Source organism: Salvia splendens, chromosome 4 (genome assembly GCF_004379255.2).
Source record: "Salvia splendens isolate huo1 chromosome 4, SspV2, whole genome shotgun sequence".
Taxonomy (NCBI): domain Eukaryota; kingdom Viridiplantae; phylum Streptophyta; class Magnoliopsida; order Lamiales; family Lamiaceae; genus Salvia; species Salvia splendens.
This window is the reverse complement of record NC_056035.1, coordinates 3008019-3029905: the sequence shown is the minus strand read 5'-3', so window position 1 is coordinate 3029905 and position 21887 is coordinate 3008019. Positions and strand designations below refer to the sequence as shown.

Here is a 21887-nt window from a genome sequence, read left to right as displayed (position 1 = left end):
AAAAAGGCAAAAAAAAAGGAAAAAAGAGAAATCTTGACTTCATTGTCATAACAGAACCCCCTCAATATCCAAAATCTCTAATTCCACTATTGAACCCTATAAAACTCCCACCGCCTTATCAGTTAATCACCTTCGTTGCCACGTTGCATTTTATTTTCTCCGTCCATTTACACTTCGATGACATCAAATTCTTGAAAATAAATATTCAAACTTTTCAGTTTTCACACAACCCCACAATTTTATATAAGCCTCGCATCTCACACAACTCAAACCCACGCCAAGAAAAATGGCTCTCTTGGCGCCACCACCGTCCAAGCTGAAGCCCTTCCAATCCCCATCTCTTTACAGATTCAACCCCTTGAAAATCACACGAACACATCAAAATTCGATACATTTCGCATCACACGCAAGATTCCCACAAAATTCCCTCAAAGATAGCTTCTTTTCCCGAGGAAAAGATGTGAAGATCAAAAGGGCGAGTCCAATTGTGCGTGCAGCGTCGATCCCTCTATCTGGGGATGAAAAAGATTCAAACTTTGGCAGAATTCTGTTGTCGGATGTGGCGGTGAAGAGGAAGAGGAATGTGTTTTGGGGCAGAAAGTGGAATTCTTTGGATATTGGGATTGTTAGTGTGGTGGCGGCTATGCATTTGTTATGTGTTTTAGCTCCTTCCACATTCAACTGGGGTGCCTTTGGTGTTGCTGTTGGATTGTATGTCATTACTGGGCTTCTTGGAATCACTCTCTCTTTCCATAGGAATCTTTCACACAGAAGCTTCAAGCTTCCCAAATGGCTTGAGTATTTCTTTGCTTACTGTGGCTCTCTTGCCCTTCAGGTTTCCTCTCTCTCTCTCTTTGAAGAACATAAATTTGATGTTTAGTGTTGAATTTGTACAATTTGTGGAACAGGGGAATCCAATTGAGTGGGTGAGCACACATAGATTCCACCATCAGTTCTGTGACTCTGATAAAGATCCACACAGCCCCATTGAGGGATTTTGGTTTAGTCATATGAGTTGGCTCTTTGACACTGAAAATATTACTCAAAGGGTGAGAATAGATTAGAATTTAGCACTCTTTTCTTAAATTTGTTTGTCTTCATTTTTTTGTTTTAAATGGAACATGTAACTTTTCCAGTGTGGGGAGCCAACCAATGTTGGAGATTTAGAGAAACAGCCCTTCTATAAGTTTCTTCAAAACACTTATATTCTTCATCATGTAGCACTTGGAGCTCTTCTCTATGCAATGGGTGGACTTCCCTTCATTGTTTGGGGAATGGTAAGTTATAATCTCGGGTCAATTTAATCTCGTTTATATAATTTGGAATAGTAAGTGATAAAATCGGGTGGGCCATCAATAGCATGTGCTAGTGTGTTCAATTTTATTCCACACCACTTGTTGGAATAGTTGGTAATAGCCTCACATATGTGTGAATGTGAAATTGAACCAAATCTCATGACTCATCAAACATGTGCAGGGTGTGAGGACAGTGTGGGTTTACCATATCACTTGGCTAGTGAATTCGGCTTGCCATGTTTGGGGCAAACAAGCATGGAACACCGGTGACCTATCACGGAACAACTGGTGACATGACGAATCAAATCTTGTTTTATTACATGAAATTTATAGTATATCAAATTTTGATGGAGAAAAAATGTGATTTTTTAGGTGGGTGGCAATGCTTGCATTTGGGGAGGGGTGGCACAACAATCACCATGCATTTGAGTATTCAGCTAGACATGGGCTAGAGTGGTGGCAAATTGATATGACTTGGTATGCAATTAGGGCTCTTGAAGCACTTGGACTAGCCACTGATGTCAAGTTGCCTACACCAGCACAAAAGCAGAAGATGAAGGCATTAAATTAGACTATATTGATAGATAGATATATATAGAGAGAAGAGTGAAAGAGAGAGAGGGAGCCTCACTTTTGTACAAGTAATTTAAATGTGGTACATGAGTTTGGTAGTATTGTGACTATTGTCAAAATGAGGAGTAATGTTCAACAATTGTGCGAAATTAAGGCACTCACTTTTGGTGTGGGGAAATCAAACAGTAGGAATTGTGTGGTGTGATTTTCTATGCATTTAAGAGTCTAAATTGGTTATGAACCAAACTAGTAGTGGTGTAATAGTGGTATATAATTTAACTAATAACATGGCACTCATGGCAATTTGTTTTTCCCATCAACATTCTAGTAGTATATGTTTATATCTGTCCTTCCTAACATGGCACTTTAGGGTTCTAGTGATGAAATAAACATTAGTGACACATAACCTTCTAATTAAGAGATGTTTGATGGCTTAAGTTAGGGGCTAATACTAACTTAGTCTTGGACCAACAATTTAATTGTAGTGTTTGGTAGTTTCAAGTTTTAGCCCACGTTTAAAGAAAAGGCGAAGGTGAGAGCTGCTAATTAATTAAAGTAATCCTCAAGGTCCATAAATTTCAATATTATTACTACATGATAATCTGTAATGTCTAGTTTATATATGTGGATAAAAAAAATCATAATCTAGCACACATTAATTACCAAAATTATGGTTTTTAAAAGTTATTATCAATTTATCATAGATGTAATATGTTAATATTATGGCGAATCCGTGATACAATTTTGGAGAGGAAACCTTTTCTTTGTAGACTAACAATTGTTGGCAATTGAAACATAAAAATGAATATAATAATATCTCACATCGGTGTACACAAAGAGCTTAATGCACTGTATAAGTCTCATGGGCCTCTCCCCCTATCACCAATTGGTTTTAGGATGGAACCCATGGATTTCTATCATGGTATCAGAGCGGGTCGCCGACTGTGGTCATATTTAACTGACCCAGCAATATATCTGGGCTGAAACCGAAAAAAATGATTGACCTAGCAGTATAACTGGGCTGAAAATTTGGGCCAGTGGTCCAACCGATCGAAAAAAAAATTGGGCCGATTGTCCAATCGATCATAAAAAAGTCCAACTCCTCCAAGATTCACCTTGGAGGTCTATTTTCGAAATTAGACCCTTCGGATGGTCCAGTCATGGTCCAACCCCTACTAATCCATGGTATTTTCGAAATTAGACCCTTCGGATGGTCCAGTCATCCAGAGGAGTTGGCCGCAGACCTAAATCTAAATACATTTTTATCATTGAAAATATATATATATTGCAGATTTTACTATAAATTACCAATATTTCATGTAAATTCTTGAAACAAAGTTCAAAGCCGTATATAAGCATAGGTAAACCCAAATATACCAAAGATAGATTTAAGCCACTAAAAGTCAGATAGATGTCTGCGGAAAACGCAAGATCCCTTAAAGATGGCTTAATCTTTCCCCCAAAGGGTGAAAAAGATTCAATCTTTGGCAGAATTAAGGTGTCTGATGTAGAGGTGAAGAACAAGAGGAATGTGTTTTGGGGAAGAAAGTGGAATTCTTTTGATATTTTGGTTGCTTCTGGGCTTGCAGCTTTGCATTTGCTGTGTGTTTTAGCTCCTTCCACTTTCAAATGGGATGCCTTTGGTGTTGCTGTTGCATTGTATTTCATTACTGGGCTTCTTGGAATCACTCTCTCTTTCCACAGAAATCTTTCTCACAGAAGCTTCAAGATTCCCAAATGGCTTGAGTATTTCTTTGCTTATTGTGGCACTCTTGCCCTTCAGGTTCCCCTCTCTCTCTCATGGATCCATAGGGGGGCTCAAGCCCCCACCAAAAGATTTTTTCCAATCAATCTTATAAAATCTTCACATTGTCCATATTTTGAATAAATTGAATGCATGCACTAGCCCCCATCAATACATCAGGATAGCTTGCACCTACTAGGAATTTTTTATATTGTGTTTCTTCCAAATAGAGCTACAAAACTTTGTGTATTGTTTAATTTTTTCGTGGCTCGATAGATGATTTTGATTAGCCGATGTTTTTTCCTGTGTTTCAGAATACAGTTAACCAACATTGTAACTAGTCAATTACGATAAATTGGATCGGATTTTGCTGTTTTTTCTTCTTCAGTATCTCGCCGGGACATGAGCATGAAGATGTAAAATTTCATCTCAAGTCCTTTTTGCCCTTGAACCCTGTTGACTTGAGATGATATTTTTCATTTTAGGGTTCAATAGAGAGAAAGAAAAAAAACGTGATTTGAGATTATATTTTTATTTTTCAGAGACATGTATTATGGACCTAAAAGGTGAAATCCCCATATTTTTATTTTTGATTAGAAATAGAATTAGTCCTTGAAATAGAATTGATGTTTAATTGCAATTTGTTTATCCAGGGGCATCCAATTAAGTGGGTGAGCCTACATAGATACCACCATCAGTTTGTTGACTCAGAAATAGATCCACACAGTCCAATTTGGGGGTTTTGGTTTAGTCACATGAGTTGGCTCTTTGACACTGAAAATATTGCTCAAAAAGTAAGATTATTTGTCATCCTCAAAATCACATTTGTTTTTCTAGGGTTTTTATTTTTAATATTTCATACTATATCTTTGATTTCAGTGTAGAAAGAGAAGCAATGTTAAAGATTTAGAGAAGCAGGCGTTCTATAAGTTCCTTGAAAAGACTTATTTACTTCATCATGTTGCACTTGGAGCTCTACTCTATGCAATGGGTGGATTTCCCTACATTGTTTGGGGAATAGTAAGTTACTATATTTTCATTACTTTTATAACATGTTCTACAATTAATTATCACCTATCAAATTTTGGATAACCTAATTGTGTGCGCTAACTAAATACTTAATTTAGATGATGTTAACTGTGTGTGCCAAGCAAATTTCTCGTTGACTAAAGATAATTTTACAATTAATTAAGCACATATGAAATTTAGGGGAAGGTTAATTGAGTGCGCCAACCAAATATCTCATTGACTAAATTAAATAGATAAATTTTGAACCAATTCAATTAGATTTAGAGCCCAACTTTACAATTTGGTAGTACCAAATTAGATATATATACATGAAATTCAAATTTTATCTAACTTATGAGTAATGCTAGTTGAGTGAAACTAAAATTGAACCAAATAACAAGAATATATGTAAAAAAATAAAATAGTGTGAATAAAACGAAAATCTTACCTCAATTATTTGTGATTTCATTCTACTAAAAGAGTATAAAATGTCATAAATGTGTAGGGTGTGAGGATTGTGTGGCTTTATCATATCACTTGGCTGGTGAATTCAGCTTGTCATATTTGGGGTAAACAGAGATGGAACACCGGCGATTTATCACGCAATAATTGGTATTACTATTATTACTGAGTTACTACATCGGTGCATGTCATGAATCATATTAAAACCATGATTTTTAGGTGGGTGGCATTGCTTGCATTTGGAGAGGGGTGGCATAACAACCACCATGCATTTGAGTATTCAGCTAGACATGGGCTAGAGTGGTGGCAAATTGATACAACTTGGTATGCAATTATGGTTCTTGAAGCAATTGGATTGGCCACTCATATCAAGTTATGTACACCAGCACAACAACAACAGAAGATGGCCTTAATTAGCTAAATTAAGCCTTTAAATTAGTCATATATGAAGAGATAATAGAGATCTATATAGAAGAGATAAGTTGGGAACTAGAACAATGAAATAATTAATAAACACTTGTAGCTAGACTCTCTAGTAATTGAATGATCAATAGTGGCTATATAAGTTCACTATTTAACATTAATTATTAATAATATTATTATTATTTAAGCGTGAATAGGTGCGGCCGTGATTAGGGTTGAATTATTTGTAAAGAATCAAGATATTAGGAAGTGCCGTGGATTATAAAAGGAACAAACTTAATTAGTTAATGATGTGGAATTGTGGACAAAGAGTGATGCTTTTACAAAATTAATTATTTATTGAAAATGACTTATCAGTTAATAGGCTTACCAAGTTCAAATCCGATTTAGATTTATTGAGCCCATTGGGCTTCAATACCCGTGTTGGTCCATTTTGATTTAAATTTGCATTGTTACTTTTTTGGCATTTAATTTTAAGAAATGTTGTTGAGTGTATTAAATGATTGAGAATTTAAAATATGATATGATATAAAGTAAAGAGAGTGCTATTTTCATTTTTATAAACATGTTATGTTAATTGGATATCCTAAAACTACAAATGTGGTATATTTGAGTGAGCCGAAAGGAGTAATATTTATATTTTTCTCAAACATAGGAATATTTATAATTTTTCTAAAAAACTTGGATGGTAATGCTATGTACGGACACACATCGAGCAATGAGTCTATTCCACTTAATTGCTCACGACTCATTAGTAGATTTATTATTGATTAGTTAATTAGGAGAGGCGAATTACAAGGTAGAGTTGACAAGAATATATCCAACATTTGGAATTTCAAAGCTAAAAGAGGAAATTGAGTGTGTTACTATTGTCAAAAGTTTGTTTTATGTTTGAATGATTAAGAAATTGAGAGAGAAGCACAAAGAAACCCTATGATTATGATTATGAATTCTATGTTTGATAAATGTAAATTGCGGTAGTTTTGTCATCATTTCATGGTACTTCTTGTCTAATGTTCAACATTCTTTTCATAATCATTATGTCATAAAAAATAATTGTCATTAAACCATAGCTCCTTGGTCCAAAACAATGACGTCATCCAAGCGTGCATTATCATCCCTTCTTTTAGTTCGATAAGTTATTTTAATCTTTAAATAATAGAGTATTATATTCTAATGCTTATACTAGTATTTCTTTCTTCATTCTGTGAATCATTTGTGATAAATTGTTAAATGGTGCATTATAATAAAAAAAATATATACGATAAACTTTTTATAATAATCAACCATGTAGTATTTTTTTACTACTATTAAATTTGAAACACTATAGTTTAGAGTAAAAATATGCCTATGTTGGTTTAAAAAGGATAGGATATTTTCTTATTTATGAGAAAGATAGACTCTCATTCCTCTATATTAATTGTTTCAATTTTTTTTATGATTTATGAGAAGTAGAAAAAAGGAAAAAAAAATATAAAGTTTATTTTATTATGTGTGGGTGGAGCATGCCATTTGAGGTAATCGAGGTTTCTTAATTTAATTATACAATGCTTAGTTCTCAATCTATATGTTAAACAAAACTTTTCCACATATTGGTAGCTTACAATTTATTATTATAAGATAATGAAAACCGTGAAAAGTGAAATATAAAACTCATGCGTGCGTTTAGATTTATTTTATAAATAACATTAGCAATATTTTATCCGACGTTGAAGGGCTCAACATGTTATCAAATTAACTCAAATGCAAAGGGGCATTTAATTGTAAAACATTCGTTAATTTGGGTTTGTAAGTGTAAAATTTTCCTTTAATCTGTCTTTTTCTATTTTAGTGTAAGGTCTATTTTGCTTATTGTTGTCGAAAAATCATATTGTACAAACAAAAACAATAATTGATACATATAGTGAGCTCAAATCGTGTGAAGACTATTTTGGTAGAGACCAGAATTGACTACATATAAAAAGCAATTTGAAGGTAAATCTCTCTTGGGCTGACATTTTGTGTTGGACATGTTATTTCTAATTAATGAATTCATCCCAAACTTATGGAGTATATATATAATTGAGTGAAGTTGAATGGGAAACGGTTCATGGGAGTTTAGGATAAGAGTACACCATTGGGCTATGAGGGAGTAAATATTTCTTAAAATTCAACTCTTTTTTGACCGGTCATTGATCCTATTGATCAGATTGGGGTTTATTCCTGCTCTTTGTTTATCATTAATTGTTCATAAAGGCCGCCACATCGCACTAGGTCTTAGGCCATCCACAACGCTGTTCCTAAACCGTTCCTTAAACTACTATTTGCGGGGCCCACTGTACTTTTTAACTCCATTTTTTAACTTAGGAACGGAACCTGCAACCCTCCGTTCCTTAACCGTTTCTTAAATTACTATTCATTCAATTTCATTTTTTATTTTTATTTTCAACTCAATTTAATTAACACAAACACACTTCATTAAACATTACTAATTGGAATAACAAAATTATAAAGAAGAATAATAAAACATTAAACATTTCTAATTGGAATAACATATTACTCAATTCAATTAACCCAAACACACTTCATTAAGCATTAAACATTACTAATTGGAATAACAAAACATTATTAAAAACCAAACCCTTCTTCTTCTTCTTCCTCAACCTCCTCCACCACTGCGCTGCCCACCCCGACGCCACCCCCCTCCTCACCTTCAAATCCACCGCCGACCCCTCCAACTCCCTCCTCCGCACGACGCAGTGGGCGTCACGCACACGCAGGGGTGAGCCACGTCGCCGAAGCGCGTGGCGGCACACACCGTGCCGCGTCTCGTGCCGGCGGCACCCGGAACGACATGGGAACGACACGCCGACGGAACGCACCGCCGCAACGCGTCGCGTGCCGGTTTCGTTCCGCCGGAACGAAACGCGGAACGGCCGCTACCCGCGTTGCGGGTGCTCTTACAACGCGGTTTGTCATTAATACAATGTTCCAAAATTGAAGGTGAGAAGCATGGGAACAATAACATGCCAAGGAACAAACAAATGAGAATAAAGTTTTGAAGGAAAGGTAAAAAAAAGTGAGTAAAAGCAGTATGAACGAATGTCGGGTGACTTGATAGAGTCAGTGACGCTTTTGACGCCGCTCCATACACCTGAGCCCGCACGCCCCCCTCTCCTAAGAGCATCTCCAATGGTCGGCGTCACCACCGGAGCGCCGATTTTTCGCCCACGCCGGTTTGACGCCGAACCATTGGAACCGGCGTGGGCGAAATCGGCGTCAAAATCGGCGTCGCCATGCCGATTCCCGCGCTGACGCCGGTTCCCACGCCGATCCTCACGGGCGCCATTGTGGCTCCCGGATCGGCGCCAAACCGGCGTCGGATTTAAATATTTTTTTTTTTTTTTCGCAAAACACAATATATACGCGCGTTGAACCTCATTTTCATTCGCACCACTTGTTTTAACGAGTACTCTCTCTCTACCTTACTTTCTGTACAAGATCAATAACGAGCAATGGAGAACAACTACGAAGGTACTCCAGTTAATCCCGGGGGATGGTCTCAGACTCCCCCGGCTCCCGGTGTAGGGTCTCAGACGCCCCCGACTCCCGGGGCAGGGTCCCATACTTCCCCGGCTCCTGGGGGAGGTGGTTGGCCTCCAATGAGCGGGTACTACAACGTGTACCCGTGGCAGCAGATGATTCCGGGGTGGGCACCCGGCATGCAGCTTTTTAAATTAATGTACTTTTTACTTTTTGTAATTTTTTTAAATTGTTGTACTTTTTTTTAAAAGTAATGTACTTTTTAAATTTTAATGTTATTATTCGAATTTTCCGTATTTGTCTCGTAAATTAAATTATGTATGTTGATACAATTGTAAATTAAATTATATAATTGTTATTAGTGATGTGGATAGGTAGTGTGAAGGCTATTTGATGGCTATTTGATGTCCAGTTGATGTGGCAAGCTGATGTGGCAGGAGAATTGTAGTGCTGATGATGTGGCAGTGTGAAGGCTATTTGACGGCTATTTGACGTCCGCCAGCATTGGAGATGCTCTAATAAATTATTTTTATTTGACTAAATTACTTCTAGACTTACTATCCTAAAACATACTCTAGATCAATTTTTGGATTTTCACCGGGCTCAATATTATGATCTATTGTGTCCAGATAGTCCACCGATCAGTGTTTGATTTGAAATATTTAAATAATACTATTAGAGCATCCGTAATGGGGCGGACGATAGGCCGCCGGATGCCTCGGGCGCGCCATCTTCCGCCCACTGTGGGTGCGCGGACGATGCAACGCGTTTTATTTTTTAATTTCGAAAAAATTATTTATATAAATACCCCCTACCCCACCTTCATTTGTAACCTTTCCATTCACTTTTCCACACTCAAATTACACTATAAAATGGATTTCGGTGAATACCCAAGTCCGAATAGTCCGATGTTTGGGGGAGGTGCACGTTGGCCGGATACAAACCCTAACGAATATCGGCGACTCCAACACGCAGTACGATCCCGAATTCAGTACGGATTCGTACGATCTGTCTGACATGGAGCCGTCTCCAACTCGCCCTGCCGCCCTTTCCCGCCGCCCTCGCCAGAAAGAAGCGGAACCGGCACCGGGCGTACTGCAAGGTGCCACCTCCGGAAACGAATGAAGAGTACGCCCCCAGGAGGACGAACTACCAACCGGATGAAACCCTCGTCTTGGCGAGGTGTTGGGTGGATATTTCAGAGGACCCAGTGTTCGCGAACAACCAAAAGCAGGTTGCGTACTGGGAGCGCATCACCGAGCACTACAATGAGGCGAAGCTGCCGATCGCGTACAAACGCCATAGGGAGCAGCTCCGCAAGCACTGGGATCAGGTGAAGAAGCAAGTCAACCTGTTCTCGGCGGAGTACGAGAAGTGCTCGAGGGAACAGACAATGTGCGCGATAGAGCGCTGTTGTCGTACCAGTCAATGTACAACGACTTCAAGCATTTCAACATCTGGGCGCTCTTGAAGGACAAGCAGAAGTTCCAGGGCGGGATTCTGGCATCGGTTGCGCCAAAGAGTACGAGGACCACCGAAGCGGTGCTTACATAAGCAGCGAAAGCGGCGCATATCCGGTGGACCTCAACCGGTCGATGTACGAGGAGGAGGAGAGTTCCGGCACACCGATGTCTTCCCGACGTCCCATTGGCGTCAAGGCTGCGAAGAACAAGGGGAAGGCGAAGGCGACATCCTCCTCGCAAGCCGCGGCCGCCCCCCATCGCCGATCCCGACACCGGCGGCACTTGCCTACGCGGAGTTGGCAGCGGCCGCCAACCTGAGGACGTTGTTGGACACGCACAACGCCCTCATGCAATGTCAGGACCCGGCCAAAGTCGAATACCTCCAGGGGATGATCGATGAGCTGCGCCGCAAGTTGTGACTTTTGGAGAGTAGTCAACTTTTTTTTCATTTCTAACTCGTGTAAAACTTTTTTTTAATCAATGTAGGATTTGCCATTTTTAATTAATCGTGGTATTTTTAAATTATTTTGCATTGACATATTTGAAAACATTTAAATTAATTAACAAAACAATAGTGGAACCTATAGGGAGCTTATAGGGCACCCCACTGCATGTGGAAGGGTAGGAGGATAAAATGGTGACGTGGCGGTGCATAGAGCTGGCTTTAGGGCACCCTAGCTGACGTGGCGGTGCATAGGGCGGGCTTTAGGGCATCCCTTAGGGCGCCCCACTTCCAAGAGCATCCACATCCGTGTTCTTGCCAACGAGCACGGATGTGGGCCCGGACCCACTTTTACTCCCTGCTCTTAGGCAAGAGCACAACACCCACTTATGTGCTCTTCCGCAAGGACATGCTCAAGGGTTCCATCATTCTACTATTCAATTTAAATAAAAACATTTTCACAATATTAAAATGCATTAAAAATAACCGGAATAATATTACAAATTACAAAAAAATTTAAAATTACATAATTAAAATCCTAAAAATTAAAATTTTCTTCATTAAAGTCTTAAAAATTAACAATTAAATAATTTAAATCCTAAAAATTAAAAATTACATAATTAAATTTATAAAATTAAAAAACCCATTACTCGTGGCCGAATTTCGCCAAAATGGTGATGAATATGTGTATTTATAGATGATTTTGGGATTAAATTTTTTTAAAAAAATTTCAAAAAAAAAATCAAAAAAATGTTAATAAAATCTGTATATTTTTGGGAATCCAATTTTTTTTTAATTTTTGGTATTATTTTTATTATTTTTTAAAAAAAATGCCAACTGCCAATAGAAACGGGTCACGTCTCCCTGCTCGCAGGCACGGACGTGCTCTTAGCTAAGAGCAGCGTCGTGCCAGCGATAAGAGCGCAGCGGCAGACAGCGATGTCGTGCCGCTGGCACGGATGGACGGACAACAATGTGCTCTCAGCTGTGAATGCTCTAATACTCTTACATAAAAATTTGAAATAATGGGTTTGAGTTACTGAATTAATTCAGTGTATAATTTTACGAGATATATAAATATAGTGGGAAGGAAGCATGAAGCTGGTGATTATTGTGAAGTATTTTTACAGCTTTTGTAGTAGAAGAAAAAAAAGGGTGGTGAAAAGGGTATGGTGTGGTCTGGTAGATGCCCCACATTTACCTCGAATTCCACATTCCTCTTGCCAGTAACTTTTCGCACTCACTGCCAAGGCGTGAATTTACTGTACATAACAATTCTCAATGAATTAATTAGGTGTATTTAATTTTCTCGCAAAACAGACAATTACAACCTCAATAGTTACTCTATAAAACGAGGAAAAAAGCTATCTGGGCAGGCCAAATTTTCAGTTTATTTTTATATCATTTTTATTATTTATTGCTAAACGTGTTATTGTTGCTCTTTTGTAGTATTTGCTCATTTTATTAATACTGTCATTTGTTGATTGTTGCTCAACGTATACAGTAATTCGTGATAGTAATGTGTTTTACATAATGAAATTCAAAGATAAGTACCAACTCACAAGTTCATTCACACGCATATAAGGTTATATTAGTAATTCTAATTTTTTTATACATGTAAATGGACTAAATTAACACTTTATGGCCGGCCATAATATAGCCATTTAGCATCACTCTAAAAAGAATCATGTGTCCGGAGATGGTTCAATCATTTCTTTTAGACACGAGATTTATTAGTATATATATAGTCTCTCATTTTGGCTTATTCTTGAAAGTAGCAGTAATAACAAAAATTGATACAATAAATTCCATATTTGTTTAGATTGCGGTTGACTGTTGTTGCTATGATAATCATTGGCGGACACAGTAAGCAATGGAGGAGGGCTTAAGCCCTTCCCAAAAGTTTTATTTGTCCATTTTTCTTCTTGTGCAATAATATTTGAAAATTTTGAAATTGAGTTTCAGCCCTTCCCAATAATTGTTGCTGGAGAGTAAATTATTGTAAGTGAAATGAAAAGAAGGGGTTGAATCTAATAAACTGAACGCACATTAAAATAATGGATAACACTGCATTTAGGAAGAAAATGTGGGCATTATCAAATTCAATATAATAGCTTCAAAAAAGAACCACCGATTTATTAGAAATTATAATATTAATTTCTTCCCGCTGATTTAAGTAATTAAAAAACTTATACTACTATTCTATTTCATTTTTAAAACTTAAAGATTAAAACAATGCATCTTCTTTATTTTTTTAAAGTATTGGTTAGTTTTCACCAATAATTTTAGTTTTCACCAACTTTTTTTCCTTATCAATTCAATTGTAAAAAAACTTTTAATTTTTTTTAATTCTTTTTAATTCAATTTTCTATTTCAAATACACTGTTAAGTTGAAGTATTTTTTAAATTCTCTCAACTAATAGGCATTTATTCGTTAGTTCTTCTGATATATAAATATTTTACTATATCTTTTATGTTTTAAAGTTTTGAGACGCTATAACTAAAACTGAAAATTCATGGATATGTGATCGTGTACACACAAACTTACACACACACATATCTTGACAATATAAATATACTCTCTCAGTCCGTGAAAAATTGTCGCATTTGCCATTTCAGAATATCCGGGGTTCAAACTCTCATTCACCTTTTTTCATTTTAGATAAGTAGACTTCACATTCAACTAAATCATTGCACTCATATTCTATTATAAAACTAATATATGGAGTATAAAAATGAAGCCTATATTCCACTAACTTATTTTTCCATATTTATTTACAAAGTCAAACATTTTTGTAAAACTCGTGCCGAGTCAAAATGAGACTATAGATGTTGATGGATGGCGCAACGTACAGTAAAGCCCCTACCAAACAAAATTTCTGCGTCTGCCACTGATGATAATAAATTAATAAAAACTCTTTATTGACTTCATTCGATTAATAATTATCATCATAGTCTTTTCACATCAAATTTCTGTTTCGTGTGCTAATCATCAACAACTTTCAACAAGTCTTACCTGGATTATATTTTTGTAAAGCATTTTCACTGCATATTACTATAATTTACTCGATTTTTGTCAAGTTATCACCGCAAGAAGATTTATATTGAGGATAGAAATTCATTTCTTATCTCTTTGACATATACTCCTTCCATCCCAAAAAAATCATCTCACTTCATTTTTTCCGCTCGTTTTACAAAAATAATAAGAAATCATTAATAAAGAGTAATGCTAAATGGCCACATTATGGCCAGTCATAAAAATAAAGAAATAATAAAAGATAGTGTATTTAATGCCATTTCATTGAAATCAATACTTCTAAAAAGTATCAATTTTATTTGTACAATTGTACCCTTAGTTATGAAATATAAATATGAAGAGACTAGAATTTATTCAATTGGATCATTAGTTAACTCATGTTGCATGAAATTTATATAAATAAAAATTAATATTTATTAAGGTTACATGATAATTAATTTAATTATTTCTTATATTTATAATACCAACGCATCGTGATAATACTTTTATTTTTCATATTTACTTAAAATACTCTAAATGTTTGTATATTTACAAATAAGTAAAATTGAGCTTTGATCAATATACTTATTTATATTAATAATCATGGGTTAATATTATAAATGATCACTAAACTACAGAGCATGTATCAAATTAGTTCCAAATAAATTTATTTCATAACGAGTACAAAACTTTATTGATTCCAACTTGGTATAATAGGAAAACATTTTTAAAAGGACAAAATTTTAATCTTAAATTAAAAAATAGTGTAAAAATAAATTATTGAAAACGTAAAATTAAAAAAATGAATGAATCTAATAAAAGAAATACGTATAAAAGTGTAAAATTTGGATTAGAGAAATGAAATAAAAAACAACTAGAATTAAGTAAAAGGGTAATAGTGTAAAATTATTTGAGCATTAAATGACTTATTTGAAACATTAATAGTCATACTATCTAAATTTACTAAAATGTCATTTTATGGCCAGCCATAATGTGGCTGCATAGCATTTCCCATTAATAAAATAGAGAGAGTAAAATAAAAGAGAGAATAATATAGAGATTAGTCTTATCTACATTGTTTCTTCCCTCATTTTATTCTCTCTTAAATTTAATTATTTTTGTCAAATCAGTGCAAAAAAGAAGTGGGACAAACTTTATGGGACGGGGGAGTACTATGCATATTTTTCAAGTTTATTTATATTGTTTCTTATTTTTTTGTTAATTCATAGTACCAACTACTCCATCACAAACAAGGGCAGAGTAAGAAATTAGTCCTTACATTTTTATTCAAGATGATCATTAGTTTAAATAAAATAGAAAAATACATTATTAAAATGGGTGAATGGGACAAAAGCAGGAGCAGTTATTTGAGAGGCACAGAAAAAGATCTGTGACAATTCCACCGCCACCCTTTAAATCCCCTTCCTTCCTTGCCTCTTTCTTCAATTACCAACCAAAGCAGCAACAATTAATTCACATTCTTCTCTTACTATTTTCTTTGGATTAAACAAGACAAAACGGGTCTACCTCTGTGGATGTTGGGACTCAGTGTGGAGCAGCTTCGAGCTGACATGAACCGTTTGCTCGCCATTCTTTTCCACCAAGTATACATACATACAATTCTTCTTCTTCTTCTTCTTCTTCTTCTTCTTCCTCCTCCTCCTCCTCCTCCTCCTCCTCCTCCTCCTCCTCCTCCTCCTCCATCTATCTCTAATTAATAAGTTACTCCTACTAATTAATGGATTAATGCAATTGCAGGGAGTGTTGGACGAGCAGTTCTTGCAGCTCCAGCAGCTTCAAGATGAATCTTCCCCCAACTTTGTGTCTGAAGTTGTCACCATTTACTTCCACGAGTCCGAGAAGCTCCTTCGCAATCTCAGAGCTTTGCTGTAATAATTCAATCCCATTAATTCCATTTGACATATATACTTACATAACATACTTACATCTGATCTCTCTCTCATTAATGAATGAATGAATGATTGAATTTAGAGTGGATAAGGAGGTATCCGACTACAAGAAGATGGGAATCCATTTAAATCAATTGATGGGAAGCAGCTCCAGCATCGGCGCTCAAAGGCTCCGTAATGTCTGCATCGCCTTTCGGGCCGCTTCCGAGCTCAACAACCGCCCCGGGTTCGTCTTCTCATTTAAATCAACCACTTTACGAATTTCATAGAATATGAAAACTAAATATTAGTCAATCAATAACATTTAAGAAAAATCTGAACACCTTAATTTAATACTTACTACATTATTTCATTTTCAATTTAACAAATTTCATAATGTATGGAATAAAGTTAAATGTAAATTGTCACACCTTTGTGGATTTTACAGATGCTTGAGGGCTTTGGAGCTGTTAGAATATGAATATTGTTACCTCAAAAACAAGCTGCATGAATTCTTTCAGGTAAACCATGTGCAAAATTTATAGTATTCACCAATTAATATAGGAGTACTAATAAATCTATAGCCCCATCTTCATCTCTTACTCATTACAAATTAAATCGAAAAAATATGTATATCAAGTAAAAAGATGCAATTCGACTTATCAATACAACATAAAAGGGTGTGACTTTACGAATATTTCGTAGCTATGTCGAGCCGGTTGTATACGACTTTCAAAAATAGTTGATGGACTATTACCCTATATTTTGCTATTGCCAACTTGTTATGGCTCCAAAAAGTCATGAGGTTGTAGATTTTGTTAACAAGTTGCAATTTTCCCCTATTCCTTTTTGCGGAATAATAAACACGATCGGATGATAAAAAAAAAATCTACAATTAATAGATGCAACTTTTCATTGTATGAATGCAGAAGCCTGAGTAGAATTAGGGGCGAAAATTTAGTACTTATTCTTTAATTTCTTGATCGTAAAATTTTAAGAGATCGTCTCATTTTTCACGAAAAAATATCTTGAAATTGAATAAAATAATACTCCTATATGGCTTTTATTCACGTCCATAAGTGCACTCATATCTTATGCAAATATCTTTTTGCGGAGTATATCATTAAATTTAATTACGGACACATTTTATTTATTGAATCTTGACTAGACGTCACCACGGTTCCGGAACCGGCGGTTCACGGTTCGGAACCGCCGGTTCCGGTTCAATAAATTGATGAACCTGAACCGGCCCGGCCAAGGTGTGGCGGTTCCGGTTCGTGAACCGTGGAACCGCCGGTTCAAGTGAACCGTGGAACCGCCGGTGATTGGCCGGTTCCGGGCCGGTTCGGCCGGTTCGTTTTGATTTTTTTTTTTTTTTTTGCATTTTGTAAATTGTAATTCAAGTTTAAAATGTAAAAAAACTTGCGTAAATAACATTAGAATGAAGCGATGTACAAATGTAATTTTATTGATACAAATTACAACTTCAAAATTACAAATTACAACTTTAAAATTACAAATTACAAGTTAAAATTTACAAATTACAACATAAAAATTAGAAATTACAACTTCAAAATTATAAATTACAAAAGACTTAAAGTCTTCATTACAATTTACAAAATTACATATTCGAAATAAAGGGGAGAAAAAAGAAATAAAGGAAAAGGACTTGAGCTCAACTTAAATTTAAACTTAAATTTAAAATTTAAGTTGAAATATAAGTTGAGATGCCTACGTATCCTCAATGCTCAATTGCATTTTGGAATCAAAGTCCACGTAGTTCTCTTACCTTGCTTACCTATTTGGCTTGATCGGAAGTATTGGCGCCTACTCTTCTTCGTCGGGGAAGTAGTCTTGGTCGGGTTGTACTACTAGTTTGTCCCAATCCGGTTCTTGGTCTCTAATTTCGGCGGAGCACCAATCATCAAGTAACATGGTGGCTTCCATGTTTTGTCCGGTGAGCCTACTTCTTCGGTCGTCCAAGACGTTGCCTCCAACACTAAAGGCGGACTCGACGGCGACAGTGGAAGCCGGAACCGAAAAGATCTCCTTGGCCATTGATGTAAGGATGGGAAAATCTTTCTCGTGTGAAGACCACCAATCTAGGACGTCGATTTGTTGGGGAACGGGACCTCCTTCTTCCTCATTGAATGAAAAGTGTGAGTCTAAATATAAATCTAACTCACTTACCGAATGTGCCGTCCTTCCTCCGCTGCTGAAGGCGTATAGGTCCGCCAATTGGGATTGGGTGTCGGGGTCATCAACTTGGAAGAAGCCAAAGTTCTGTGTTTGACGGGGGGGTCTAGGTCGAACTTGGTGGGTAGTGTTGTACTTGACTTCGTAATCGTGAAAGAGAGACCGCAAGTCGAACTCAAAATTTCTTTGGAGGCTTGGGAGGTGGGGGAGGTTTATTTGGAATGTTTGGGCAAGGTTTATGTAGTTGTCGTCGTCGTCAGTTTGCAAAGCTCGGAGTGGTTCAAGATCAATAGAAGCTAAACTGTTGTAATAAAATTCTAAAATTTTGAAAGTACCAACTAGTTTCCACTTTGGATCCAAAACTTTGGCAAGCAAAAAAACTGTTGGGATCTCATTGAAATACTTGAGCCATTTTTCAACCATGTAATATAAAACACACATAAGCTCAAGATTGTTTGCGGAATTTTTCATTGCAGTTTTAAAACCAAGTGATATGATCATGCAATGTTCTAAAACACGAACGGATGTGCAATAATACACACCCGATAACTCCATAGTTGCACTTCGAAAATTTTTGAATAATTTAAATAAACTCAGGCTTTGTTCCCAACAAGAAGATGTTAGATATAAATCATCAACAGGGTAAGTTCTATAAAAATCAACTAAATAGTCTATATGCTCCATTGTAGATTGCAACATGTCATATGTAGAGTTCCATCTAGTAGAAACGTCTAAAGTAAACTTTGTGTACCTTATTTTCTTCGAGTGGCAATACTTCTTCCACGCCTTGCCAATTTGAGGCTTCCAGTGGATCAAGGATACAGCTGTAGTAATAGGTTGAATATGTCTTTGCCATAAAGACAAAGCATCTTGTACACATAAGTTTAAAATATGACAAATACATCGTTGATGAAAATACTTACCACTTATCACCGGGGAGCAAGCCGCAATTAAATCGGATATACTTGCGGTGTTGGCGGTTGCGTTATCAAAACCAACCGAAAATATCTTGTTGCATAACTCATACTCATTCAAAACTTGAATAATTAAAGAAGCAATTGCTTGTGCGGTGTGTGGGGAAGGAAATTGTCTAAAACCAATCAAACGTTTATTTAAAGACCAACTATTGTCTATAAAATGACAAGAAATACCCATGTAAGAATTTCGTTGGAAAGAATCCGTCCACACATCGGAGCAAATATTAACTTTGTGCCCCAAGGTGGATAGACTCTTTGCAATTTCCATTTTTTTTTCAAAATACTGCCGGTTGTTAGATCTTTGAGCAGTAGAGGGGGGAATTCTTTTTGCAGCAACATTAAAAGCTTGTTGCATAGTCATTTCATATTTTCTGTCATTAAAAAAATTGAACGGCAAATGTTTCATTGCCGCCCATCTTACCATGGTATCGGTAGTATTTTTGGGATCGTATTTAAATAGTGGCGTACCTGTTTGAGACGATGAGCCGGCGGGGAAGTTGATTTGGGTTTGGGATCTAGAATGCCCAAATTCCACGGGGTGTTTTGCCTTCAAATGGCGTGTGAGAGTACCATATCCCCCACCGATTACAAATGGATAGACTTTATCGCAATAGTTGCAATAAGCTTTGAACTCGCCTGTCTCCACGGTAGTGGTCGAATCATCAGGATTAGAAATTACCACCGGGACCTTCTTGTAATGTTTGGTGAAGATGTCGGATTTCAACTTTGGAGGCATCTTCTTCTTTTGTCTCCCGGAAGGAGGAGGAGCTTCGGCCTCCTCGTCATTTTCGCCAACTTGGCCGGCGCTAGAAGGTGGGAATTGATGCGATCCATCGTCGCCTTCGTCCGATGATAGATTCACATCGTATTCGAAACGCGAATCCGAATGTGGCTCTTCGTCGCCGAGGGTGGCAAGTAACAAGGCCGCATTTCGATCTTCTTCCTCCTACGAGAATTATACACATTAAAACATATCATATAACATATTAAAACATATTAAAACTTACTAAAACATATTAAAACATATAAAACTTACTAAAACATATTAAAACTTACTAAAACATATTAAAACATATTAAAACATATTAACATATTAAAACTTACTAAAACATATTAAAACTTATAACATATAAATCAAAGGAAGGACCACGCTGAGGCATTCCACAATAGGCCATCTTGCACAAGGATATAAGAAAAGGCGGTAGTCCGCACATAATCTTTTTCCGAGCAAGTATACCAAATGGTGCTCTCAAATTAAAGACTTATCATATAACATATTAAAACATATTAAAACTTACTAAAACATATTAAAACATATAAAACTTACTAAAACATATTAAAACATATTAAAACATATTAACATATTAAAACTTATAACATATAAATCAAAGGAAGGACCACGCTGAGGCATTCCACAATAGGCCATCTTGCACAAGGATATAAGAAAAGGCGGTAGTCCGCACATAATCTTTTTCCGAGCAAGTATACCAAATGGTGCTCTCAAATTAAAGACTTATCATATAACATATTAAAACATATTAAAACTTACTAACATATTAAAACTTATATCATATAACATAATAAAACATATTAAAAAACTACTAACATATTAAAACTTATTATAACATATTAACATAGTAAAACATTTAATTTAGAAGTTTAGAACTTACTTGTAATCGAAGAGCGGCTCGCCTTCCCACCTCCTCCGCAACTTGTGCTCTAGAAGGGGCACGACGACGACGAGAGTCACTTTGATCTTGGGCAATTCCCTTGCCCCGATCACCACCACGACGAGATGAAGACATGATATTATGGAAATTGGAAGTAGAGAATAGAGAGTAGTGTTTATGTGATATTAACGTAAACAAGAACAACGTGAGTAAATTATGAGCGCAAATAACGTAAACAACTTGAGAGAAAGAGGATGGAGAATAGAGAAATTGAGATTGAGAGAGAAATTCTTATCAACACAAGAATGGGGTAAGTAGAAAATGAAGATGAGGGGGTTATTTATAGGGGAAAAATGTGATTAAAAAAGAAAAAAAAAGAAAAAATTTCAAATTTTTGAAATCCGGCGGAACCGCCGGTTTTACCGCCGGAACCGCCGGTTTACTCGTTGAACCGCCGGTTTTTGGTCAGAAACCGCCGGTTTCGTCAACGGTTTTCTGACAAAAACCGGCGGTTTCTGACCCGGTTTCTGAAAAGGCTACGTCTAGGCCGGTGGTAGCCTGAAAAGGTGTCGGAACCGGTGAACCGCCGGTTCGGAACCGCCGGTTCCGGTGAAAACCGGCGGTTCGGAACCGCCGGTTACGGTTCGCAAATTTCATGAACCTGAACCGGCCCGTCGGAACCGCCGGTTCCGGTCACGGTTCGGAACCGCCGCCGACGGTTCCGGTTCCGGTTCGGAACCGCCGGTGACGGTTCCGGGCCGGTTCAGCCGGGCCGGTTCGGTTTGGTGATGTCTAATCTTGACCCACAAAAGGGTTTGGACAACTCTTGCAAGTACTATTATTGAAATATTGTTCATCATCCAACTTTTTTGACTGAACCGTGTTGCCAAAATTCTTTGAAATGATCTTCTAGGTAGGGTGGTCGGTGGCAACTGGCTACAGTTCTGTGACGAGTACTTCCAAAAATATCAAGAAATTATTTATAATTAAATAATCATCGTCTCATCAAAAGAAATTCTAGCATCCATCTACCACAATCACCCACTCCTTCGGTTCTAAAAAATAATTCATTTTGAGTTCGGCACGGATTTTAATGCAAAATTGGTAAAGTTAGAGAGAGATAAATATAAAAAGTAAATATAGTATTGTTAGCGGAGAATGAGTCTCACCTCATTAGAAAGAAGAGAGTTTCCAAAATTAGAAAGCG

At 36.6% G+C, this 21887-nt stretch overlaps 3 protein-coding genes across 3 annotated transcripts; all 3 read left to right on the top strand.

The window, feature by feature from the left end:
* The first annotated feature begins 64 nt into the window (after positions 1 to 64).
* LOC121797894 (palmitoyl-monogalactosyldiacylglycerol delta-7 desaturase, chloroplastic-like) lies at positions 65 to 2182 on the top strand. The gene is made up of 5 exons (XM_042196658.1): positions 65 to 835; positions 909 to 1049; positions 1137 to 1277; positions 1477 to 1583; positions 1668 to 2182. The coding sequence occupies exons 1-5, from the start codon at positions 287 to 289 to the stop codon at positions 1864 to 1866; spliced, it is 1137 nt and encodes a 378-aa protein (XP_042052592.1). The 5' UTR covers positions 65 to 286; the 3' UTR covers positions 1867 to 2182.
* A 1018-nt stretch (positions 2183 to 3200) lies between these two features.
* Positions 3201 to 5695, top strand: LOC121797895 (palmitoyl-monogalactosyldiacylglycerol delta-7 desaturase, chloroplastic-like). The gene is made up of 5 exons (XM_042196659.1): positions 3201 to 3651; positions 4266 to 4406; positions 4492 to 4632; positions 5126 to 5232; positions 5302 to 5695. The coding sequence occupies exons 1-5, from the start codon at positions 3280 to 3282 to the stop codon at positions 5501 to 5503; spliced, it is 963 nt and encodes a 320-aa protein (XP_042052593.1). The 5' UTR covers positions 3201 to 3279; the 3' UTR covers positions 5504 to 5695.
* A 9777-nt stretch (positions 5696 to 15472) lies between these two features.
* Positions 15473 to 16778, top strand: LOC121800244 (pseudo histidine-containing phosphotransfer protein 6-like). Its single transcript, XM_042199819.1, has 5 exons — positions 15473 to 15552; positions 15707 to 15837; positions 15941 to 16084; positions 16286 to 16358; positions 16767 to 16778. The coding sequence occupies exons 1-5, from the start codon at positions 15484 to 15486 to the stop codon at positions 16776 to 16778; spliced, it is 429 nt and encodes a 142-aa protein (XP_042055753.1). The 5' UTR covers positions 15473 to 15483.
* The last annotated feature ends 5109 nt before the right edge of the window (positions 16779 to 21887 follow it).